The sequence below is a fragment of the Ambystoma mexicanum genome, chromosome 7p, assembly GCF_040938575.1.
Source record: "Ambystoma mexicanum isolate Mex_15411 chromosome 7p, UKY_AmexF1_1, whole genome shotgun sequence".
In the NCBI taxonomy this organism is placed as follows: domain Eukaryota; kingdom Metazoa; phylum Chordata; class Amphibia; order Caudata; family Ambystomatidae; genus Ambystoma; species Ambystoma mexicanum.
In genome coordinates, this window is record NC_090939.1 from 738,285,368 (window position 1) to 738,311,972 (window position 26,605).

Below are 26,605 nucleotides of genomic sequence, written 5' to 3' on the forward strand. Positions count from 1 at the left end.
TCCTTATCAGGGATCAGTGAAGGAACTAGATCCCATTCGACGTGCCCCTGCCAGAAGTAGCAGGACAGAGAGCTTATCTTCCATAATTCACAGGTGAGCTTTATGGGCCGGCGTATGCTCACAGAAACCGTACCTTGGGGTGTAGGGTTCGAGAGGTACAACAATCACAGATTGGCGCACTCACACACTCTTATCTCCACGCAGGAGCAGTATCACCATGTACCATCGCTTACAACTTTTCTACTGAGGCAGAGGCCTGAAGGGGGTGATTGAAGTTCAGGGAGGGCTGCAACCATGCCCCGACGCCTCCACAGAGACCAGGTGAGCATAACAGCCGGGTCCGGATGCTCCACCGCCCCACCCTGCTGTGTCAGGAATCCCCTCCTGAGATCAGAAGGTGGACAGGACCATTTGAGCATAAATGCAGCAGATCCGAAAACTAGGCTCTCGAAGGCCAGTGGGGGGAAATCAGGGTGAGGCTGCAACCCACCGAAGCCCAGAACTTGCGGAGGGTCCGTTGGAGCAGAGGGGTGGGCGGGAACGCATAACACTTGTGGCCATGCCAACAGATCTGGAAGGCCCCCCGACCCTGTCCTGCCCATGAAGCACTTGAATTTCAGAGGGGATGCAAACAGATCCAGGTCCGCAAACCCCCAACGCTGGAACAGGGGCAACAAGGAGTCAGTGTGCAACTCCCACTCGTTGTTGTTGAACCCCAAGCGGCTCAGCTGGTCCACTTCTGCATTGCTGTCCCCAGGAGGAGGACTGCTGAAATCCAAATCCTCTCTATCAGGGCCCATTCCCAGATCAATACCGCCTCCATGCAGAGGAGGGGGGGAAACAGGTGCCACCAGGCTTTTTCAGGTAAAACATAGAAGTAGAATTGTCCGATCTTACCAGAACAGACCTGTCCCTGATGAGGGTCAAAAAACGCTTGAGGGCCAGGCCAACTGCCCTGAGCTCCAGAGTAGCCCCAGCCCGAAAGGGAGGAGTCTGTCGTCAACACCTGGATAGGCTGCAGTCGGGTAAAGGGGGCTAGCACTAAAACATTGCCATCTATCAGCCACCAGCTAAGATCGGGCAGTAGGACCTGTGGAATTGGGACCCTGTCCGACAGACCCAGTCTCCTGATCCCAATTGGCTGCCAGGTGGAGCTAGAGGCGCCTCATTTTGAAGCAAGTGTGCTGTACAGTGAGCACGCAGGAAGCCATCAAGCCCAGAATGTGCTGGAACCACCATGCCAAGGCGGTTGAGTTGGCCAGAAAATGCCCCACCGCATTGCCGAGGGACAGAAGCCTCTCTGGCGTAGGGAACACCCGCTGAACTGTCTTGCTCCAACGCATTCATAGGAAGACCAGTTCCTGAGATGGGCACAACTGTGACTTCCTCTGGTTGAGGGAGAACCCAAGCTGATGGAGGATATCCACCAACCTCTGGCAGGAGTGCACCACCCCTTCGGGTGACCTCACCCCACCAGCCAGTCGTCCAAGTAAGGGTACAGATGATGGCCCTCTAAGCGCAGAAGGCCCACCACTGCATTCATCAAGTTCAGGCTGAAAGGCAGCACCTTCTGCTGAAAGTGGTACGACATAATCGTGAACCGCAGAAACTTCTGATGTGGTTGGTAGATGAGTACATGCAGGTACGCATTCCTTGAGATCCAAGCAACACATCCAGTCCCCTGCACACAGAGACTCAGCTATGTGCGCGGGAGTAATCATCTTGAAGCGTTCCAGCAGTAAAGCGAGATTTAGAAAGGACAGGCCCAGGACAACGCTCAGGCTAGCCTGCATTTTCGAGAGTACCACAAAAATTCTGGAATAGTACCCGCAGCCCGTGTCTAAAAAAGGAACCGGTTCTATCGCCTGCATCTCCAAGAGCAAAAGGACATCCCGTAAAAGAGCTAGGTACCCAATCTGACGAAGAGGCAGAGAGGATGGTAGAGGCAAAGGAAGAGAAAGACTGAAGCCCATGGAGACCACAGACAGGATCCATGGTTGCTGAAAAGACGCTTCCAGGAGTCCTGGAACAGAGCCAAACGACCCCCCACAGGCGAGCTGTGTTCCTTGACCTTGACATCACTGCTTCTTGGTGTCAGAGGCAGGGGCAGAGGAGGGGTAGTGGAAAAACCTGTACAAAGTCCTCTGCTGCTTTCTCCTGTTGTCGCTGGGTGACCGGTCAGGCCTCCGTGTACCACGGTCCTGGAACCCCTTAAAGCCGGAGAAAGTACAGGGCTTGAACTCGGTCCTGCCCTGGGACTGAGGGAAGGATTTCTGTCCAGTTTTTGTCAGGATAGCCAAGGACTTGGCGGTTTGAGTCGAGGTTTTCTTCTTTGTCAACTCATCATCGGTTGACGAATGAAAAAGGTTCACGCCCTCGAAGGGCAGATCCAGGATCCGCTACTGCATGTCAGCTGAAAACTTAGTGGCGTGAATCCACCCTGTCCTTCTCATCTCGACAACAAGGCACACCCCTCTGCTGGCTGTGTCGATGTGGGAGACCGAAGACTCCATGAGGTCCTGATCCTGCGCAATGGCCCAGGCAACTGCCAGACCAGCCTTGAAGGAGGCTTGGTTGTCCGAAAGGAGGTCGGGCAGAAATTTCCTGAGCTCCTGCCACAGCTTCTGGTTAGCCGCAACCAAGAGGGTGTCTGTGTTGGCTTGCCGCAGATGCAGTCCTGAGATGGATTAACAGTGCTTTCCCAAAGATTTGAGGACTTTGTCTTCCTTGGAAAGACAACTGGAGATGGCTCCGGTGGAGGAAGACAGCGAAGACTATGGTTCCGATACAAGGAGGCCACAGCCACCACTGAAGAATGAGGTTGCGGGTGGGAGGCCAGGAGGTTTGGCTGCCCGCCCGTCAGCCTGAACCTGCTGTCCAACTTCTTGTTCCTCTGGACATTGGCCCTGGGCTTCTCCCAGACCTTTCACACCACCTGCAGGACAACCTTTTGGAGAGGGATGCCAGATCGGATCGTAGTGTGCTTACCCAAGACCTCTGCTAGCACTCCCAACTCCTAGAGAGCTTCCTTGGAAAGCGGGAGCCCCAACCCCCCCCCCACAAGAACTCCGCCAGGCCCTTAAGGCGGTCATGAAAGGCCTTAACAGATACAGAGGGTTCATTGTCCTGAGCGTCATCGTCGTCGACTCCACCACCCCCCCTTTTCACAGACTGAGGGGAATCTGGGCCCTTGGACACAGGTGCCAACGGGGTTGTGCCTAAGTCCGGCGACAAAGACAGGTCCAACAGCTGTTGAGGGGAAGGCATTGGTGGTACAGGAGGAGGTGGAGGGGTGTGAACAACCGGTAGGGCCTGGACCGGGCAGGGAGTGGCACTGGAACGGGCAGGGTTGGAGGAACTGGAGGAATACCCAGAGGAAGGGGCTTAGGCGGCGATACCTGTGGGATGACCTCCTTCACTATATCCTTCAGGAGCTCCTTCATCTGAGGTGAACGCATGAGAAAGAGGAAGTGCTCGAAGAAGAGGTCCTGGCAAGTTGCCGGGAACCTAGGTGACCGGCCCTCTTGAGGCGCTGGACCTCCACTCCTGGTTAAAGCGCTTAGGCAACTGGGGCGTGTAGCCGTAAGGCTGTGATGGGTAGATGTACCCCTGAGGAGACCAGATGCCTGTACCCTACAATCCACAGCCGCTTTCAGAGGAAACGGGGCTGGGATCATCTTGCAAAGCACATTTGATGGGCGAAAGCACAGACGGGCCCCGACCTGGATCCAAGATGGCCACCGGCCTGGCAGGCTCTGCCACATCCCTCTCTGCCATTTTTAGGCCTTGCGCTGTGCCCTGGGCGAGAGGGCGTGGAGGCCCTGAGCCACGAGAGGCCTCATACATGGGAGGATACAGCTTGGGTCTTGCACCCAAAGCAGAAGCATTGACCTCAGAGATCACTCTGGTAGGCGCTGAGCCCTCAGCCGGCTGGCCGGTAGTTGTAACGCCCCAACTCACGACCTCGGAGCAAACTCTGGTAGGCTGGACGCCCTCGACACCTGTGCCGGTAGCCGTGCTGGATCGTTCAGAGGACAGACTCTAGGAGGTTGCACTTGACGATCCCTTACCCCCTGGGGTTGAAGAAGAGGATGAACTTGATCGGCCTTCGGAGGACAGCCCGGTATGACTCCTGAGCCCCTCAGCTTGGAAGACGGTAGCCTGGACGGCCTCAGATCTGTCCCCATAGTGCCTGGATGAGCTCCAGGGCCCCTTGTCGTGATGAGAGGTCCTGGAGTTGAAGTCCTTAAGGTGGGGTGGAGAAGTATGTAAGATCTCCCTCCACTGTGACAATCGATCCTTCAATGCCCTGTGACCGAGAGCACTGCAGGCCGAACATGCATCCTACCGGTAGTCGGGTAAAAACACTCAAGACAGACTGCATGGGGGTTCGAGGCCGGGACGAGTGGTCGCATGAGTCACATCTCGTGAATCCTTCTGCGGGTGACATGCGCCGGGGGAGGCGAGGCACTGAAGGGAAGTTAAATAAGATTGAAAAAGCAAAACAGGGAGCAAGCAAAAGCTAAAATAAATCTCTGCGCTGACTGCCGGGTCCGACACCATCGATGCGGAAAAAGGGACTGGGGTGAGGTGATGGAGGGCGGGGTCTCGGTGGGGCGTTCACACGCCCGTTGCAGCTACCCCGCACACTATACTAAATGTAATGGGGAAGCTCAATTGTTTGCTGCCAAAGGTTTGGTACTTTCCGTATGTTAGGGGACGCCCATAATGATGGAGGAAAAGGGACGGGACACAAGTACTTTGCTCCTGGGTCTTCAAAGTCCTATGTATACTTGCACTCTAGGCCTAAGCAGAAGCAGATTCAGGATTCTGTAGCAGTGGAATAACCCCCAGAGTGACCGACAGGAGGAATAGTAACTTTTTCTTTCCTGATTCAAGCAATGCTACTCTAACTACCTCTCTGACCCCAGATCGAGGCTCTCTCCCCCAATATTAAACCATGTCTACCACCTGGACGGTTTGCAACGGTCCCCTGCTTAAAGAGGCCTTTCCTTTACTTCCTGTTTTGTTTCTACCACTCTGATTTGCCCAATTCTTCTCTTTCTCTCCACAACTCATCCTTGACAAAACATCCATCTCCTCTATGCTGTTCCTCCTGTTCCTCCTCTCATCCTCCTTGTTGCCCCCACCACATACCATCGTATTCTTCTCTCCAGCCTCCTCCACAATACTTTCCACCTCCTCCTTGCTCTTGACGTTATCTCGACCTCTCAATACTTTTCACCTCCTCCTCACCCCGGTATTCTAGTCAACCTCCTCATTAATACATAAAGGAATGTTTCACCACACAATGACTGCGCCACACCGGTAGTACTACAGTGCTTTGCCGACGCGAGAAACATTGCAGGATGCTAAGGAGGGATTCTCCCGGGACTCATTCGCACAAGGACATTTGAACATGAATATGAGCAAATTGCCCATTTGTTTGGTTTTGAGAAAGGCTCATGTGTAGCCGAAACACGTTTTAACCTGATTGCTTTGCTAAATATGTAAACTGCAAGTTTCTACTATGATTAGCATATAAATACACTTCTCAGTGACAAATCAAATTGAATCCGGTGTGGCGCAGTCATTGTGTGGTGAAACATTCCTTTATCTATAAACCAAGGAGGTAGGGTTACTGGTTCCTCCACAAATCACCTCACTGACGCGACACGGCCTAAAGGCAACAAATAAAATGGTCGCCAACAGAAGAAGTTGCACCCAAAACTAACCCCAAAAGAATTCACTCCTCATTAATTCCCTTGACTTCCTCCCCAAACCTCACACCTCTTCTCCCTTCATGATCTCTCTATCCACCTCCTTAACATCCTCCACCTCCTCCTCAATATTCTTGTAGGCAAAAACATAATTTGGAAAATAAGTAGCGAACAGCATGGGTGACTTGTTATGGGAAATATTGAATTTCACCAGTTTCACTACTGGTTAACATAAAATGGTAATTGATCTCAAAGTATTTTTACTGTATAGTAATTTATTTAATTATAACCTTTATACTTTGGACATTGCCAGTGACAGGGATGAGTAAGGAATGTCAGCTTTTACACAAAGTAAAATAAAATCAAGAAGAAAATATAATCTAATATTTAGGAAATATGATGTTTTGTAAAAGTTTCTGCTTTATTCCAGACCGTGTCAAAACCTCCAGGATCGAGTTGTTAATCTAGATTAACATACCACCTAATTTAAATATGAATCAGGCTATAATGCGCAAGGATAAAAAAACGTTTTCAAAAATAAGCTAATGAAAACAGGAAAATCTAAGTCAAGAACTGCATTAGCGAACTGAAAGTTCCAGGGGTACCTACCCACCAATCAAGGGGAAATCAACTGGAGAGTGACGATGTGAACAGTCATTTTATCTTACCAAAGGCTGAGAAATAATTCCAAATGGTGTACATAACTCAGCATAAATATTTCTTTCAAAAAAAGACATCACGGTATAGCAACAAGGTGCTTGTTCGGATACACCATTCAGCTAAACCTTTAAGTCTTTCTTAAGACAGATGTGTCGTAAATGTCTGTAAGGCAACATACCTGACGATTGCCAAGATGAATGTATTATAAATTTAACATATGCACCTTTAGTTGAATCACATTAAATAATTGCTGTACAATTCTAGCTGAACTGGAAACAACAATTTTTAAAGCCTTTTTGTGGTGGGTGACATTACCGCTGAGATATTAAAATGTAATGTTTATGCCACTGGCTAAAACCATCATACCCCAGCTTACCTTTTTAAAAAATGCAGCAGGTGCCATTTCGGCTCCATTTAATGTCCTTAGAAGAAACATAGGCCAAGATGATGCATTCATACGGAATCCTAAAAAATTTAAAAAGGGTATTATACAACTCACAATCTACATTCCACTTAAGTAACCAGACAAATATACAAAAGAGTCCATGTTTGCATAGATAGAAACTCCTGCAACCTACAGCCTGTGCTGAGAAGCAACAGCACCTCTGCATAAATAAGCTTCTCATATCTAAAATGTCATGCATCTAAAATGTGTCCACCCCATTTGTTTCAATAAAAATCAATACCAGTAGTAACCTCATGTAAGAAAAGTTTGATATAACCAGATATCAAATGTTTTCATAATTCTTAACAAAAATCTACCGGGAAAGAGTATGTGCATCTATAATTAAAATTGTCTATTTGTGCTTACCAACGAGGATCTCTTGCTATACTACTGCTCTAGGACTTATTATTGCATGCAAGTTCAGGCATGAACTCCTGTTAATTGCCATCTCTTGAACCATGAGCCCAGACGTCGACTCATGCCTATAATCAAAGGAAGGGCAATCAACAATTGTTGATGCAGGCTCTCGGATGGGTACACGTCTTTTAGTGCAGGCTAAACTGCCCACGTCTCTCACCCTGGGCTCCTCCCACATTCATACTCTGCTGTTTCCACTCAGGACTTCCTCTGTTTTGGTTCTTCAGGGCTGCATACTCAGCTTTTCTCAGTTTCCTTTCTAAAAACAGTACAGTCTTCTTCATCTCATTATTTGTATATGGAGCCTCTCCATCGCCTGACCCTGACAAAATAAGAGATGGGGACCCCTATCAGCCTGGGTTGGGGGTCCTCCCAGGATGGAAGCCAGAGCCATTTCTATCCCAGAAGCAGAAGGTGGCAGTTGGGAGGGTGCCAGTCACTATCCCTCCGTTATCTCCCAGGATAATCTCCCAGTATGGTACCACTCCTGATCACCCCATCCCTCTGTGTTTCAATGCTGGCCACTCGTTCTCTGCCTTTCATAGAGAACTATAAGAACCAGTAGCCTCAGCCTTAAACCGGAGAGAAAGATGCCCACCAGAGCCACTCCAGAGACTCCTATTGTCAGTGCACACAGACCATGGATTAATTACAGAAAACCGTCCCGTGGCATGAAAGAAAGATGCAGCGTGGACACTGAATACTGCCATCCACTCCACAAGGCAGCAAAGCTTACCTGCATCATGGAGGTGAAACCACATTATGAAAAAGACTCAGTCGCAACCACTGCTTACCAGTAACAGAACCACGGAACTCAGACTATAGCTGGTGGCCATTACTGATCTGCGGTGGACCCGCAAAAGAAAAAGGGTTGGCGCTTTAGACCAATTTATATGTGCTTTACTGTTTGGAATACCGCCCGAGTGGGGAAAGGCAGGAAAAGAATGGCCCGAGGAACCCAAAGGGTAGAACCAATGGATCCATGAGGGGCTGGATGTAAGGGACAACAGATAACTGGAAGGTGTGGGTTATTCGGGTGAGGCCAGAAGAGGAAGAAATAGCAGACTAGAAGGATGAAGGATGGTGTAATAGAGCATGGAGGCAATTTGTAGAAAAGCTAAGGTACTGGTTGATGATGGAAAGTGCTACTGCAGTCAGTGTTTATTCAAGTTGTGAGAGTGGTGGCAAGACAGAAGGGAGTGAGTGATAAAGTGACTGAGGGAGAGTGTAAGAAGGGCGATGAGAAGAAGGTGGCAAGGAGTAGTAGTGGTGTGACTGAACGTGTACGAGTAGTTAGATGAGGAGTGAGTGTTAGTGGTGTGGAGGTAGGAGTAGAATTAGTTGAGAGGGGGAGGGAGTAGTAGTGGTGTGGCGGAGGGAGTGGTAGTGGTGTGGAGGTGGGAGTAGAAGTGGTGTGGAGCCGGAAATAGTAGTAGAGAGGAGGTGGGAGAAGTAGTGGTGTGGCGATGAGAGAAGGTGTAGTGTGAAGAGAGGTAAGTAGTACAGGGGATAATAGCAGGAAGTATGATTGAAGGGTGGAGGTAGAGCATACAGAGAGGAACACTGGAGGGAAAAAGGAGGAGGAAGAGTAGCGAGACGGTGGGTGGAGCAAGAGGGAGGAGAGTGGGAAGAGGAAGGGAGAGCGAAAGAGATTAGGTGAGGAAAATCAGAGTGCAGAAGGGACAGAGAGGGTGAAGGTCTGTGTGTCTGGAAGGAACACCCCATATTTCATATTTTGGGGAAATGTATTGAATATGGACTGTGAAGGCATCATGAAGAAGGACACAGACAAAGGACTTAAAAATCCAAACAAACGTTATGTATTAACTCAAATGTGAGGATGGTTGAAAGCCTAATTTGCTCTATGCTATGGTGGGATTTCCCTACCTGAAAAAATCTAAAGAAAGTCTGCATCAAAGAGTTATTAAAGTTACTCACTGTAGCGACTAGAGTACTCATAGTCCACTTTCCTCCATCCTGGTGGGCGTCCGCCCAGCATGGAGATGGTACTGGAACCTTTGGCAACAAATAATTGAGCTTCCCCTTTAAATTTAGTATAGCATGCAGGGGCGCAGGGTCGGGCGTGGCAACTGTCAGGCTGGGAGGGTGATGTCTATAAACTGCGCCGGCGGACGCTGCTGAACCCCCGACGATCCCCCTGAAGTGTAACACCCAGAGCCAAAGTATCATACAGCTCTGCCTATCACACTCCCAAGGGAAAGGGGGAATTGGATAAAATAATAAACACCAGGTTGGCAGCGACTACACTCAGCTCAGTACCTGCAGATGGAATGAAACAGATACAGTGCACTTTTATTATTATACTAGTTACCTGCTGTTCTAAATATTTATCCACAACCAAATAATCAAAAAACCCTACCTGGTACTTCTCTTACTAAAGCCCAGAGACGTTTTGTTATACTTGCTGGAGGATGACTGCTCACTTCTTCCAAAATGCAATTGGCAATCTTGATATCCTCTTGAGCTAAACTTGAAATGAGTCAATAGTCTCCTTAGATAGTGACCACAGCAGTTTTTTTTCCTGGAAGCATAAAAGTTCCTTCTGCAGGATCTTATAAGAGGTTAAACTGTATCCTCAAACGTTCAGATCACACTAGTGGCAACTCTTTGTCCAGGAAGTTTTGAGTTCGTAGGAGTTGCTCGCTCAATGAAGACGCTACCTTTCTCTGGAAACCCGCGCACACGCCGAATGTAGACACAAACTGGCAAGTAACCCGCCAGCGCGAAAGCCATAAAACACCTTCTTGTGATGAATCGCACATGCGCCACAAGAAAACACGAACCAGAGGATACGCGCACGTGCGTAAGAAGGCACACTCTTTCAGAGGGTAAGCCACGCACGCGTGAGACCGTAGCTAGAGCAAAAAGGAACCGTGCACGAAATAACACGGAGACACAATCTTTTTTTAAAACATACGCACAGGCTTCCAGCTCCTTCCTTCACCAAACTGCACATGCATGCGGACTCGATGGGCAAAGAAGCCTTCAGAGCTCACTCTCACCTCTGATTGCCGAGCTGGTGACACTGCTGCAAGCACAGGCGCACATCATAACAAACTTGAGTCTCTTAATACTATAATCTAGACTGTCAGCAATTCTCATAACGGGCTTTCTTAGAATTGTTCTAGTAGAATGGCACCAGCTAATGTCTACATTTTTTTATTTTTTATTTATTTGATATAGCTGAATACATCAACTTTTCAAATACACTTTCACATTTTCAGTTTACTTACTTAAAACCAAAAGTTAACAAAATTTAAATCACTAGGAAAAAAGCTGCATGAAATACATTATAAAAACTCCTAAAACATGCCAAGTTAAAACCCCACAATGATAAAATGTATTCAAGTCAAACATTTACAAATGCAGATTTTTACTACTGGAACTCAACCCCAAATTCAATTCATGCCTTGCTTTCAACAGCTAATATATGTTCCAGATAATGCACCAGCGCCTTTAGCACCGCAAATCTCGTAGTGTTACATAGAATACTCCATACCTGATTTTCATTGGTTTCCTGATACAGATTTAACAGATTACTAAAAAACCTATCTCGTGTGGCCTTCAGACTTGCACATGCTATTATCACGTGTTGTAAAGTTTCTTTCTTAGTTCCCATTTTACAAAATCTACAAAAAATTAAATCCGGAGAAATAATTTTCCGTTTTACCAAGACTGCCCTTGTGGGCCATAAATTGAGTTTTAAGCGTAGATATTGGTTTTGTACATGTCCAGAGGGACATTTCAGCAAATAATTAGCCACTTCTCCCAGTAGCTTGATTACAAAACAATTGGTATTGAAGTCTTTAAGACTTAAGCAACATGCATAGTTCTGTAGCCATGCCCAACGATTAAACTTAATCTTGGCACAACCAGGATTTTCAAGTAACAGGACAAGTGAGATGTCAGCCTCAAACAATATGTTCAAAACTACAGTCCTCCATTTCAATGGAAAGACATGCTGTGAACAGGTCAAATGATGTGCTACCGTACTCAAAATACTATTGTTTTCGACACCACACAAACATTTTCGAAAAAAGGAGCACATTCTCCACTTGAGTCTATTGGATAAAGAATTAATACCTAGTTCAAATCTCAGAATCGACACTGATAAGCAATTTGGCAGGTGTAAAACTTTTCTCCCAAATTTGGCTTCTAACTTATCCCACATTTTGTCATTTGTATACAGCTTTGACTCAGCCCCATAAAGAATTACGGGAATTACTTTCTGCTCATAGAACATTAATATGTGTTTTACAGTAAATTTCCCATATTTATAATGCAATATTCTAGCCTGTGAAGTCAAAGTTAACAATTTAGCCTCTAAATCCAACAGATATTTGTTATCATTAACAGTATTTTGTAAATACATCCCCAAATATTTATATTCAGAGACAGAATTCATAACTTCATTACCAAAATACCATTTGCTGCTGTACGATTTCGTTCTATAATGGGGCCTACAAACCAAAATCTGTGATTTACTCATATTTATAGTAAGTTGTTTTTTTATCACATATTCTGATAGAGCAGATAACAAAGCCTGTAAACCTTTAGGGGTCTGCGATATAAGGACTAAATCGTCAGCATATAGCGATTTAAGCATATTACTACCATCCGTTTGGTATAGTTTGGCTCTAAACCCTCTTGACCAATTTCTGTATCTTGTTTTGATCAGGGAGAGGGTTGCCAATCGTACAGCAACGGGGAGTTTATATGCCTGCCTTTTTTCAGCCCGTACCATCGCTTTTCTGATCTGAATTTCATGATCACAAATATGCAGGTGCGGAGATTGTTTATGTATATGTGCAGTAGAGGTAGTTTGAAATAATTGCATTAGTTCATGATAAACCACTTCATAATTCCGTTTTGACACCATTTTCAACTTCAGCTGCGCATCATAATGTGTTCTAAAGGCTTCCAGCGATGCTTCAGTCCACCTTACACGATTTCTAGCTACATTTACTTTGTACCCGCCTGTCAAATAGCACAATTTTTCTTGTGCCATGCGATTATCGCATTACCATGTAACATATAACATACTATGATCACTCGCTGCTGTATCTATTATCTGAAACGATTTCACTCTATTCAGCATGCAAGCATTGACATAAATAAAGTTGATAATGGCCCGACTACTCGCTCGATGCCACGTAGGTCTCGGTGGAATATCTCCAGGAAACGCACCGTTTAACATAAATAAGTTCCTGGCTTCAATAAAGCTTGACCACTTGGCCAGCCGGGATATTTCTGATGTACAATGCGGGCCCCAACAATGCAAATTTAGATTGCCTGCCAAAATGATGGCATGGGACTCTCCATCTAGAGTGACAATATCAAAAGCTTTATTCACAGATGCCATAAAACTATCATCCAAAATTCGCGCTGGATTCCAATAAAAGTTTATGGCTGCACAAGAAAAATTTATACCCACAATTCTCGTCATTTGCAAGAAAGAATTCGGCGAGAACCAAGGAACAAGCTTTAGTGATGACGATTGCTTTACAGCCGTTAATAAACCAGAAACAGGACGTCCTGCGATACCCTTCACAGCCGAACCAGGAGGACATCATGATTATTCCACGAAGGTGTTGTAATCAACCAGGATTCTTGAATAAAAATAACATCATACTCTATAATCTGAAGAGCCTGGTTGTTTAACAAATGATTGTACCCCCTCGAGTTCCAGCTAATCAAGGACATAAGTGCAGCCACTTGTTTCGTATGCTAGCACTGGTTCAAGCAAGAATTACCATTAGATAAGTGTACAGGTACACCCTGATTTTTAGTCATGCTTTGTTTTGAATGCATGACCATTTGGTTACTTACTAAGCAATCTGAGTGGTCAGAGCCCGGTAGCAGAATAAACCCAAGATCCAATATCTGGGACCTGACGGCCCAGATTGCATTTAATACCACTCTTGAATTTATCCAAAGGGTCACCGACGACTGCTTAGAGTGATCCAGGAACTCCACCAACTCAATATCAACAGTGCCTATATCATCAAGCTCAGGTATTTCACTAAATATTGCCAGGACCGGCACGATTTAAACTTTATTGTTTTGCAGGCAACTTCTTGCAACTAAGAGACAAAGAGTGAACTGCCGGACGCCTAACGCGTCCATCCTGCGATTTTGGTTTTGAAATTTTAGGCAAATCATTGGACGCTTCATGCAACAAACTAGACTCATTTCTTTGAGAGATGCCAGAGGCGACCAAAAACTTGGTAAGTGTGGATTGGATCAGTTTTTCTAAGTCAATTGGGGCTTGCTGTTGAATATGTGATTCTGACTGTATTATATTAGTATTATGTAAAGGCTGGGTCTGTGTTGTGCACACTTTCTGAGCAATAGGAGCAGAAGGCTCAAATACTTTAACCGTTTCAAACGGCGCAAAGGACAGCTTTTTGACAACAGATTTGGACGTCAAGTACTCGCCCACAGCATGCCTAATTTCTTTGCGACGATCAATATCGCCTGCTGCTGCAGAAGGAGTAACAGAGACAATATCTGCTGTTTGTATTTTAGGAGACAATTTAGACACATCGGCTGCAGCTTCTATTAAATCATTTAAACGACTATGCACCGTCACAACAGGAGGAAGTTCTTTCGCGGTTTTGTCCCTCTTTGCATGCGACTGAAGGCGGTATTTTTTAACAATATCTTTAGAAGTGGTAGCACTAGAAGAAATTTTGTTAACAAAGGCTTTAATTTGGGTAGAGCGTTTAGCAACGCCTTTGATATTTTTTGATTTTGTCTGAAGATTTTTTATTGAACCCGTCTTTGCTAACACATCACATATATTTGCGGAAATACCATCAAAAACTGGGTAATTGGGTTTCTGCGAAAAAACTTCTACCACCTCATTTACCGCACATAGTGGGTCAGTAATAGGATTTGGTATCGACGGAATGGGCTGATAATGCTGTGCAGTCACATTAAACGGCGATAAAGTTTGAGAGCCACATGAGGTTTTAAAAATAGAGGAATTTTGCACCACAGTCAAAGTGTCAAGCTTGTTTACTACGGTCAAATGACCAGCCAGAAGTTGATTTAGCTGTTCCGAATGTAAATCGGCTTTAGTTGCCAAAACCTCAAACAATTTGGCCAAGGCAAGTAACGCTGTATTCATTGAGGTCAAGGCAATTTCGATATTCACACTATTACTGTTAGCCACCTCTTGCACGACAGCAGACGAGCACCCCATTCTCCGTGGGGTTGGTGCAATAAATGACATCTTGTCCACCGAATTAACAGCACTTAGATTGGTGAACATAATTCGCGATTTCGATACATTTTCAGACATAATATGAGTCGAAAAACACAAAGCATTTGTATCAAGATCAATTACCGCCAGGTCACTACCCGGTGAATGATTGCGCGGCATAGGTTTTGACATGGCATCTGTATCCATAGAATATGAAATGGAAGTAACTACCGGCAATACAACAGGTCCAGTTAAAACATTATTTAGCAACATACTGTCTGTAAGTGATACCTGTTCATTTGCAAAGGAAACCATAGAGCTGCTCAAAGAGACATGTTCTAACATTTCCCCAACTGGAGCATCACCCCCTACACCAGGCTTTACTCCCTTTAAAACTGCAACTTTTGTTCTACCCACACCATCAGTTGTAACTGTTACACTACTCCCATGCTTCACATGGGGCGGCTCCATATGTCTTGGACCTTGACAAAAGGGCCGAATGTCCATGCCTAAAAGCAAATCAGCTCTACTTTTAGATTTTGTCTTTATAGTGCCTATACAAGGAGTGGAGCTTAGACGCGATTTCTTTTTGGTAGAAGCAACAGGAGTGTGGACCGTATTTAAGTCATTTGTATTATAGACAGCAATTGCATTTGGCATTCCTGATGTAAGAGACAACATGCCACGTTGCCTGAACAGATTATGGCAGAAGACTTGCAAATGTTTTGGACACTGTAACCGATCCCTGCCAGAAGACGTATGCCAATCAATATAAACAATTTAAAGGGATGGTCTAGTAAAAAATTTTATTTAAAAAATAGATAGGCCACATAAAAAAAAATATACTAGCATCCTCCGTTTTAAAACTTCCTATGTAAAATTTTGAGCTATTCAAGCTCAAAATTCGAAAAAGCAAGCACAGGGGCGCCGCCATTTTGTGAAATGAAGGCCCCCCTGTGCTGGCTTTTGCTTTTGCGGCACTAATGAAGGAAAAGCCAGCCAGCTGTAGTAAACAAAGGCTACCGTTGGGTGGCTTTCCCTTCATTAGTGCCGGGACTCGGAGGATGCCGACCGGAGACCAGAGCAGGAAAGCTGCAGCTGAATCTCGATAAGTGCTATTTATTTTTTTTTACAAAAAATAAGCACTAGCTGCGTTTTTTTTCTAAGTTTTACGGGCTGGAGGAGCCCGGAAAACTTAGAAATAAAACTGCAGCTTTAAAAACGTTGTATTTATGTTTGCGGTCGCTTTTGAAGCGACCGCAAACATAAATACAACGTTATTGTGTTGGAAAACGCTGCAGTTTTAAAACCGCAGCGTTTTCCAACACAACCGCGTTGTGTCTACCTGAATCTGCTTTTCCATTTGGGGCTCTCGGGCTCCCTAAGGGGAGCCCGAGAGCCCCAAATGGAAAAGCAGATTCAGGCAGACACAACGCGGCATTGCGGAAAACAACCGCGTTGTGTCTGCCTGAATCTGCTTTTCCATTTGGGGCTCTCGGGCTCCCCACGGGGAGCCCGAGAGCCCCAAATGGAAAAGCAGATTCAGGCAGGCACAACGCGGCATTGCGGAAAACAACCGCGTTGTGTCTGCCTGAATCTGCTTTCCCATTTGGGGCTCTCGGGCTCCCCACGGGGAGCCCGAGAGCCCCAAATGGGAAATCAGCTGCAGGTAGAAACACTACGCGGCATGTAAACATAACCGCGTGTGCTTCTGCCTGCTGTGGCTTTCACTTTGGGTCTCCGGTGCTCCCCTAGGAGCACCGGAGACCCAAAATGATAGCCACAGCAGGCAGAAACACACACGGTCGTGTTGGAAAACGCTGCGGTTTTAAAACCGCAGTGTTTTCCAACACAATAACGTTGTATTTATGTTTGCGGTCGCTTCAAAAGTGACCGCAAACATAAATACAACGTTTTTAAAGCTGCGGTTTTATTTCTAAGTTTTCCAGGCTCCTCCAGCCCGGAAAACTTAGAAAAAAAACCGCAGCCAGTGTAAAAAAAATAAATAGCACTTACCGAGATTCAGCTGCAGCTTTCCTGCTCTGGTCTCCGGTCCGCGTCCTCCGAGTCCCGGCACTAATGAAGGGAAAGCCACCCAGCGGTAGCCTTTGTTTACTACAGCTGGCTGGCTTTTCCTTCATTAGTGCCGCAAAAGCAAAAGCCAGCACAGGAGGGCCTCCATTTCACAAAATGGCGGCGCCCCTGTGCTTGCTTTTTCGAATTTTGAGCTTGAATAGCTCAAAATTTTACATAGGAAGTTTTAAAACGGAGGATGCTAGTATATTATTTTTTATGTGGCCTATCTATTTTTTAAATAAAATTTTTTACTAGACCATCCCTTTAAATGCCCAAAACTGTGGGCTCACGTGAGTTGCAGAGTCCACAACCGTAACGTCTTGTTGTGCACAACAGCGCCGAACAGCCGATGGACTTGACTCCACGGGGCTTAACGCTGCGAGGGTGGATGGCTCTGCCTCTTCAAGGTGTTCAAAGTCACGTGATACGGCGCCTCACCTCAGTCCCCTTTGAACACATTGGACGCTTACATACCTGGCTACGCTTAATACATATTAGCCAGTGGCATACTAGTAGGGGAAGGCGGGTGTGACATATGGAGGAAAGGGGACTATGGACTATGAATACTCTAGTCACTACGATGAATAATTTTAATTACTCGTAAGTCCCGTTCCCTTTCCTTCATCCTTGTGGGTGATTCTTCAGAACCGCCTGACCAAACTCTGTATCACGCCTGGAGCTGGTGTCCAGTGAATACTGCTTACAGAAGGCCAACGTAGTAGCCCAAGTATCCACCTTGCTGATGACAGCCAAATAAGCATGTCTCAGAAACGCCATGGCCTTGGCTCTGACCGCATGGGTATGAATCCCCTCAGGAACAGCTCTGCCCATGGCCGTGTACGCCTCCGAAACAGCCTGAACCATCCAATGAGCGATGGAAGCCTTGGAAGCCTGAGAGCCGGGGGAGAAGTTCCCAAAAGTGCACTGCTTCGTTAATATCCCATACTATAAACCTAAAACCTTCTTTAAGATGCTTGACTCTGTATGTGGGGAATTCTTATGGCAAAATGGTAGGTGTAGGATTGCATTGAACTCCCTTCGCAGACCTTACGAGGGAGGCAGACTTAGGGTCCCGCACTTCGAGTTATACCACATAGCAGGGCAGCTGCAATTTGTAGTGGATTGGTTAGCGGATGACCCCTCCCAGATACACAGATGCTCCAGTTTACAGACAACACTTTTACCAAAACGAACTGCTGTGGAATAAGAGGCCACCGGCCCGCTGTAGGTCACATTTGGTATCTCTGGGAGTACAAATGTGGGACAGGGCGCTTAAGCAGATTGGACTTGTGGACCCGATTTCGATACATATTGTCAATTTATATCGGTGAAATCGCCTTCCTCACAAGCATGATTGGGGATACGAGTGAACTGGGAATCCTGCGGGGTTGCCACGATAGTCGATTTACTGCACAACACATCCTTCATGCCTTTTAGCAAGTTAGTCGAACACACTGGTCTGCATAGTGGCCAATATTTGCTACACTGCACTATCAAGAGGGAGATCACACATTGATTGCCCACATTTGGTGAGCTAATAGAAAAACACTCCATTGTAGACATTCTATATAATATCTCAGAGGGAGCACACACTATATCCAGGATATACGACTTACTTCTGACAGGAGGTCCCCCTACAATCTTAGCGGTAAAACGCAAGAGGGAGGAAGACCTTGGTGCCCCCTTTGTGGAAATGCACTTGAAGGAAATCCTAGGATATCACAAGACGGTTTCAAGGAACGCCAGATTGCAGTTGATTCAACTGTTCATAACGCATAGGGCATATATGACCCCTTGCCCATTGAGAATTTCTCGTTTCCTGGGATCGGGCGCACAGCACTGCCCTAGGTACAATTACGAGAAGGCGAGTATGCTACACATGTTCTGGGCTTACCCTATGGTCTGAATATACTGGCAAGAGGTAGCGGCCAGGATGAATAGGAGCGGGCTGGAATTGGATGTACTTTCCCTGGGAGCATGCATCCGAAACGAGCAAAGCACATACATAAAATGAAAGATTTAGCGTACATTTTAGCCAAACGTAGAATTGCTATGGCATGGAAGGCCCAGAGGGGCCTTAATATCGAGGATTGGTGGTGGGATCTGAAGAAGTGGGCGCAGGCTGAGACGAAGGCCCCTGGGGAGGAGATTGTAGCATGGGAAGCCCTGATACAAAGCCTGTACGCCCCGGCCAATATGGTAACAGGCAGAGAAAACATACCCCCACAGACACCTTGATCACGATGGATAATAGGGGAAACCTGCGCTCAGGGAACTGATGTAAATACGGGTTATGGGTTGATACTAGAGGCAAATTGGGGGGAGGGACCCGGGGTGGATGGGCTTACCCAAGACCTCTGCTAGCAAACCCTATTCCTGGGGGGCTTCCTCAGGCAGAGGTACCCCCAAGAACTCCGCCAGGCCCTGAATAGGGACGTTGTTTCACCAAAATGCCAGGGGTAGCGGAAGTGACATCACAATGCCACGCCCCAAGACTGACACCACAGGAAGTGATGTCATGTGGCCACGGCCCTATATTACATCACAGGAAGAGATGTCACTTGACCACGCCCCCACGTGGCATCACAGGAAGTGGCCGTATAAAGCATTATCCCTCAGAACACTAAGAAAAATATGGTTACGATATCACTGTATTGTGACGTTTCATACAAGAATGGATCATCATATGTAGCAGTGTCAAGGTTCATGTTGCCACAGGAAGTGTGTGAACCCAAATCCCATCTTTATGTGGATCCGCCCTGTTAATTCAACAGGACTACAAAGCGAAATCACATTCTGGGGAACAGGGGTGGATAGGCGGGTATGGGGATAGGGGAAAGCCTAAATTCATTCCCATGCCACCGCACATGCCCACATATGCCACCTACCGGCCAGTAAATCTTTATTAATTTCTGGGCAGCGCCATTTTGCACAGGTTCTTTCTTACATGTCCACGAATGTCAGAACGAGGCTGCAGGCATCAAAATCCTATCCCACTGTAATTTAAAAAAACATATCAATGTTGCTGCCCCAATGTAGCCCCCATTCCAGTCAGAGGCTTGCTCCCTAGCCCACACAAACATTCAAACACGGTCACACACACACATACCCATACAATATACAAACTGCTTTTCTTTCAATTGTGTGGCACATCCATACAACGTACACACCGCTTCTCATTCACAAGAGCAGCCATACAACCGCACTAATTATACGGACACATATTCAGAAGTTATGCAAGACACAACCCCTTGCTTGCCTGCACGCATACATACACACATACATACATACGACATACACAAACATCTGTCCCAGTTATGGATTCCATAGGCTGCCACACATGCTGAAAAGGTGGCACGTTCCTGCCATGTGTGTTGGAGCCAGAGTGCCACCATCTCACCACCTAAGGGCACCACAATTTGTGGTGAGGTGCTGGAGCACCCCGAGACACACATTTGATCCTATAGTACCCCTGCCTGCATCCCAAATTGGCCATGCAATGCAGGGGAAGCAACACACCTCCAGCCTTGCATGGCCCATTGGGCATACACCGCTAGGTACTGTCCTATAATAGGGAGAATATGTCTGCCTATAGAAGGAAGCCAGTCGGGGAGCATGTCCTCAGAAGCTTGAAGCAGCTGAGGGAGTGCTCAGTATTTTTCACTCAGTGGGCTTGCTTCGCTTGGCTCCTTCATCATATGGAGCGTGTCAGCCCCCTTTGCCCATTAGGAACGTGTCAACCCAGATCATTCTTGGTCACTGTTGGTAATATTAGTTCAACTATTTCTCAAAATTCAACAGTATAAATAAATTCATAACACTTTCCCCAACATGCTGTAAAGGTATTGCGGGAAAACAGCTTGAAAAGAGTATTCAGTCAAAAGAGTCAAGACTAGAGCCACGCAGCATTTTTGTACATTAGAGCAAATGTGGGCAAAATAGATGCACCAGCAAGATAGCTCAGCGGGTTGAGTGTTTGATGCTGCGATCTGAGCATGATCTGCAGGTCACATGTTCGAATACCAGCAAGCCCAACTTAGCCTTTCATCCTTCTGAGGTCGATAAATGAGGACCAACTTCGTTTAGGTGATATAGATATTTGCCCCCTATAGGCCTGTCTAACTCAGGTATTGAACCACTGGTCATGCACCGGTTCATTTGTCCTCAGTCCTTTACATAGCCCCTCTGGTCCCGTCCTGCCCAGAACCTGTCACTGCTTCTCTCCAGAGTCCAGTGTAGGGGATTCCCAAGCACTTAAACCTTACTGGTTCTATATAACATAATAAATATTATTATAGTGCAAATTAATGATACTCAGACAGCTCAGTTTAAAAACCTGCGACGGGTTTCAAACCTCTGTTCGGAAGGGTGCACAGAGATGGCAAAGAGGCGCGCATAACTTATTGCACTCTTTAATGGACCCCATCAGTCTATTCATTGCCATACTCCGTCACTGGTCCTGGGAGGTCTACACATACTTTACCGAGAAGGACATCCTCAGCGGGGTACCCTTTCTGATTTTGTAGCCCATAGCCAGAGGAAGCCGAGTGTAAAAACACTAATCCCGCGCGAGAACAGAAATAATCATTCATTGCGCTTCTCTTGGATTTCGCTGTCTCTCATCGCGAAGGCTTATTTCCCTGTGTATGTGTAAGGAAAGCAGAAAGGGAAACACGAAGGGCAGAACGTGAAACAAACCACAACATTCAACCGGTAGCCTGTGAGAGAGCGGCACGCACGGGAGGAATTTGTGGCACAGTGGTGCTTCCTCAGGGATAGCGGCACCTAGTAACAGAGACGTGAGAACCAGTACATACACAACCTCCCCTCTGTTGCACCTCATCAAGGTGGTTTCTAGCAATGGTTCTATGGTTATGCACCCCTCATGTGATGACAACTGCTTCTGGCTGTTAAGACACACAAAAAAGGACTAACACACCAGCTATCACAGGACCAAGGCAAGGCTTCAGTGTACACACATTACAGCCAACCTGCAGTCCATCACTTTAGCAACACATACAGGTGGAACCACCCGCACTTTTTATAGGGCCGGTTTATCATCTTCGAGTCGAAATTATCGGTTACAAGCATTTGCACGGAGTAAATGAGGGCATTTTACCCCTACTAGTGTGGATGAGTTCACAATGAAATGCAGTGCTACTAAAGTGGCGTGCAACAGTATACCGTGCTGTGCGTGTGCAGTGTATAAGTTAAACCCTCACTATATTTAGAGGCAGAACTGATTCTCGTGGCAGATATATATTAATTGCCCCATTATATTTATGGTGATGATAATGGGCCTGCGCGGCTGCAGACGAGTAGCACAGCATACCGTGACCCGACCCGACCTCAGCCGGGGTCTGCACGGCCGCAGGCGAGTAGCACTGCACAGCACACATGACACACCCACCCTGGGCCTGTGCAGCCCGGCGGCCGGGGCATGCGAGCAGCATAGAAGGACAGCTCACACCCGACCTCAGCCTGGGCCTGGGGCCTGCGGCAGCGCTGCAGCCGCAGGCAGGGCGGGCACCCATGACCACACACACACGCTGGCAAATTTAATCCACCCAGCAGTGCACACACCGCCCCCGACCTCATTCACGACACAGACTTGCACGCACAGCCACCGCTCAGTCAGACTGACTCACTCAGTCAGACTTACTCACTGTGTTAGGCTTGGAAGAAGTTGGCCTTCTGGGCACGCGGCACGCTGGCTGCTGCCAAAATGGAGGGCCACCAGCACGCGGGACCAGCAGAGGCCACGCCCACTCCTCCTCTGATTGGAGGAAATGCCAGAGGTCGCAAGAGATTGACAAAGGTCGCTGGCAAATCGGCAGTGGTCGCTCTTGTGACCTCTGGCGACCCCTAAATCACGTCCCTGACCCTGAAGGCGGTCATGAAAGGCTTTAATGGATGCAGAGGGTTCATCGTCCTAGCCGTTATCGTCCTTAGCGTCGTCATAACTCCTCCACCCCCCTTTTTTGCAGACAGAGGGGAGTCTGGGCCCTGGGACACAGGTGCCTTATGGGTCCCTGCCTAAGTCCACACTGAAGGCAGGTCCAACAGCTGTTGACACGGAGGCAGTGGTGGTACAGGAGGAGGTAGGGGGTGGTCTGAACAACCGGTAGGGCTTGGACTGGAGGTTGGACCGGCACTGGAACCTGCAGCACCGGAGTAACGGGAGGAGTACCCAGAGGAGGTGGCCGGGGAGGCGCCACCTGCGAGATGACCTTCACTATATCCTTCAGGAGCCCCTTCATCTGAGGGGAACGCATGTGGAAGAGGAATAGCCTTCTGAGGCGCTGGGCTTCCGCTCCTGGTCAAAGCGTCGAGGTGCCTGATGAGTGTAGCCATAGGGCTGCGATGGGTAGATGTCTCCCTGAGGAGACCAGATGCCTGTACCGTACAATCCACTGCCACTTCCAGACGGAACAGGACTAGGATTATCTCGCAAAGCCCATTCAATGAGCGAAAGCACAGGCACGCCCTAAGTTGGATCCAAGATGGTCACCGGGCTGGCAGGCTTCGGCACATGACTCTCCGCCATTTTGAAGCCTTGCGCCACACTATGGGAGGGAAGGCGCAAAGGTTCTGAGCCACAAGAGGGCACAGACAAGGGAGGATACAGCTTAGGTCTTGCAACTGAAGCAGAAAAGTCAACATCAGAGATCACTCTGGTAGGCGCTGGGCCCTCGGCTGGCAGGCCGGTAGTCGTAACGCCCTGACTTACGTCCTTTGAGTGAGCGCCAGTAGGCTGTACGCCCTCGACACCCGTGCCGGGAGCTGTGCTGGATTGAGGCAAGGACAGACTCTTGGAGATGACAGTCAATGATCCCTTACCCCTTGGGGTTGAAGAAGAGGATGAACTTGATCAACCTTCTGAGGACAGCCTGGTAGGGCCCCTGAAACCCAGCCTGGGAGTCAGTAGCATGGACAGCCTCAGGTCTGCCCCCAGAGCTCCCGGAAGATCTTCTGGGATTGCTGGGCTTGGGAGCCGGTAGCCTTAGAACCTCAAGCCGGCCAGAACTTGAATCCGAGGAACCCCTATCTGTGGGAACCCCGGGGAAGGAGTCGCCGCGATGTGGAGAGCCATGCTGAACAGAGGGCCTACCTTGTCTTGACAAGAGGTCTTCGAGGCAAAGTCCTCAAGGTGGGGCAGAGGAGAAGTGTGGAAGATCTCCCTCCACTGTGACAACCGATTCTTCAATGCCCTCTGACTGAGAGCACTGCAGGCCGAACATGCGTCCAAGTCGGTTCAGGCCCCAAACACTCAAGACAGAGTATATGGGAGTCGGGTCGAGAACGAGCGGTCGTAAGAGGCACATCTCGTGAATCCTCATGTAGGCGACATGCGACGGGGGAGGCAAGTCACCGAAGGGAAGCTAAATAAGATTGAAAAAACTAAATGGGTAGCAAGCGGAAAGCCTCTGCGCTGGCTGCCAGGTCCGACACCGTCCTTGCGGAAAAAGGGAATTAGGTGAGGCGCCCCCACGCACTGTACTAAATTTAAAGAGGAAGCTCAATGTTTCCCTATCATAGGTTTCCGGTACCGTCCCCATGTTGGGGGACGCCCACAAGGATGGAGGAAAGGGGACGGGACGTAGGAGTACAACTTAATCTGTCTGTGTCCAAAACCTATCTTTGCCCTAACAACTAGAACCAATAGGGATATCAAAGTAAAAAGAACGTTTTTTTGCAAAGTTCTCAGCTTCTTCCAGCTCACAGCTTTTTTTCAGCTCTCCTTCCCCCACAAGTATATGAACGTTCTCCACAAGCATATGAAAGTTCCATTAACAAAAAATCACAAAGTTTACCTTCTTCAATTCAATGTGATATAGTTCAAATCCAATCCTTGAGGTTCCTTTCCCCAAGCTTTAAGTTGCATAATCCAAACAAAAAGAGTCTCAAGACTTTGCTCCCAAGAGAACAAGTGTAATACATCAAGCATCAGGATTCCCTTCCCCAAGACATCACTTGCTTCAGTCTTTTCAAAATTGTTGCAGTGGTTTTATTGGGGCTGCTTCGTGGTGACCTTTAGTTATCACCATTCAGGGCTCTTTGGCCTAGGCGCAGTTATTAGACAGCTGGGTCCACCCATCACAAGTCGCGCAACTAGGATCCCTGGGTTCCTTAGTCTGCATGCAGGTTTCTTGGCATTACTCCTGTGTACCAAGTCACCTTCACTTGACTCCCTTCATTGGCCTCTTGGCCTTAGGGTGTACTCGAATATTCCTCTTGCTTCTCCTTGGTTCTCTTGTGGCTCTGCCACCATGTGTCACACACCCCTTGTCAAGTAGTAGCTTTGCCACACTGCACTCAGTCATTACAGTTCTTTGTTTAGGCTTTCTCCAGCTTTTAATATATTCAACTTTCAGGTTAAATGTCACTCGTTGTGCAACATATACTCATTTTGGTTGAATTTAAGTTCAGAGTTAAAAAGTGGTTTTATATTGCTTACTTTCCTTCGGCTTGAACCGTACATTTGTTTGCTTCAAAGCCAAACTATGAGAGACTTCGATATTCAATTTATTTGTTTGCCTTAATGTTAAGTTTTCATATAATTCGGCATTCAAGATATATTGGTTTTCTTTCAAAGTTAAGTTTTCACATATGTCATGATCTCTGCTTCCAAAAGGTCAGGGTTTTCCCAACTCCCTTGGAAGCAGATCCATAACCCAGGTTCCGAGTGCCAACCAGTCCCAATTGGGACCTTTTGGACCCAGTCCTGGCGCCAGTGGCACCAGGCTCATAAATATGCCCAGTCCCAGCGCTGGAAGCGCCGGGCTCATAATGCTTGGGTGGAGTTACCTGCAGCAGACCATGCTGCTTACTTGCCTGCCAGTTGAGCCTCTGATTCTCTTCTGTTTGGAACTACTTTTCCTGTTGGGTGGGGCAGGAGCCACTCCCTAGGTTCAGAACACTGGAACTCTTCTGGAAAGCAGGAACTCTTTTCTTACCTAGGCGTGGCTGTGGAAGGAGACACCGAAGCACTACAGGAGGCTATTTAAACCACACCCGATGGATGAATCTTGCTTTGCGTTATTCTGCATCCTCTGCAGCAGAACGCTCATCGTGTCTTCTGCATCTGATCCTGGACCTAAGGAAAAAGGCTTACCATCCTGAATCCAGTCTTCAGCAACACCTATAAAGACAAGAAAGAACAGGTTAGCATTACGGTCTTCAGTGACAGCGCTTCACTTACCTGGTCCATCGGCTGTCACCAACGCCTCGCGCTGCATTCCGGCATCTGAAAGACAAAAGCTTACCAACTCTTTGCACGCTCCGGAGGTCTTCGGCGCTGCATCCCGCATTTGAAAGACAAAACAAGGTGCGTTTAAAGACATTGGGGAACTTTAATACTCACGTGCCATTACTCCTTTCCACATCTAACCCAGTGGGTATTCCGGCACCCTGCAGCCGCTCCGAACTTGTACCTGCAAAATAAAAAGACAGTTAGAGCGCATCGTGAAGCAGGCAACAAGCGCTTACTTACGTGCTTCCAGGCGCTTCTATTCATCACACGGGCTCCATCTTCAACTCACTTCAGCCCGTCATCCGCCATCGCCGGAACCCTGCAAAACAAGAGACATCATTACTAAAGACTTTTAAAGACATTAGAATTACTCGAAACTTACCGTTCGTGCAGTAAACGACGGACAGCAGTCATCTGAAGTCAAGAGGCCTGCTCCCCTTATCCAGTGAAGAAACTGGTTACAGCACCCTGCACCGAGGCAGATGGAGAGCACAGCGTTTCACTTGCCTAAGGTGAGAGCGTTAACCTTTGGGGTTCTACAGGAGAAGAGAAAGGGAAGAAGAGAGAGACATTCAATAACCCGGTTCATTAATCCCATATTTTCTATCTGCAGACATCTTACCCTTTGGGTCAGACATACAGTGCACAGAGGTCCAGCCCAAAGAGCCAGCCGTGTGTTACACATCACCTTTGAAGATACGGTATACGCCCAGTCAAGACCGGCGCCTCTACGGGAATCAGGTGAGCGTTACAATATAGTTCGGTATTTAATATGTGCTCACTTGTTAAAATTCACGGACCATTAC

At 47.3% G+C, this 26,605-nt stretch overlaps 1 protein-coding gene across 7 annotated transcripts in view; it reads right to left on the bottom strand.

The window, feature by feature from the left end:
• SCML2 (Scm polycomb group protein like 2) overlaps positions 1–26,605 on the bottom strand; it is a 1,699,115-nt gene that overhangs the window by 1,185,227 nt on the left and 487,283 nt on the right. For all 7 annotated transcript variants that reach the window (XM_069636837.1, XM_069636835.1, XM_069636832.1 and 4 more), the window contains one exon: positions 6,757–6,845. In XM_069636837.1, coding sequence (XP_069492938.1) covers positions 6,757–6,845 — 89 coding nt within the window. The remainder of the gene's footprint in view (positions 1–6,756; positions 6,846–26,605) is intronic.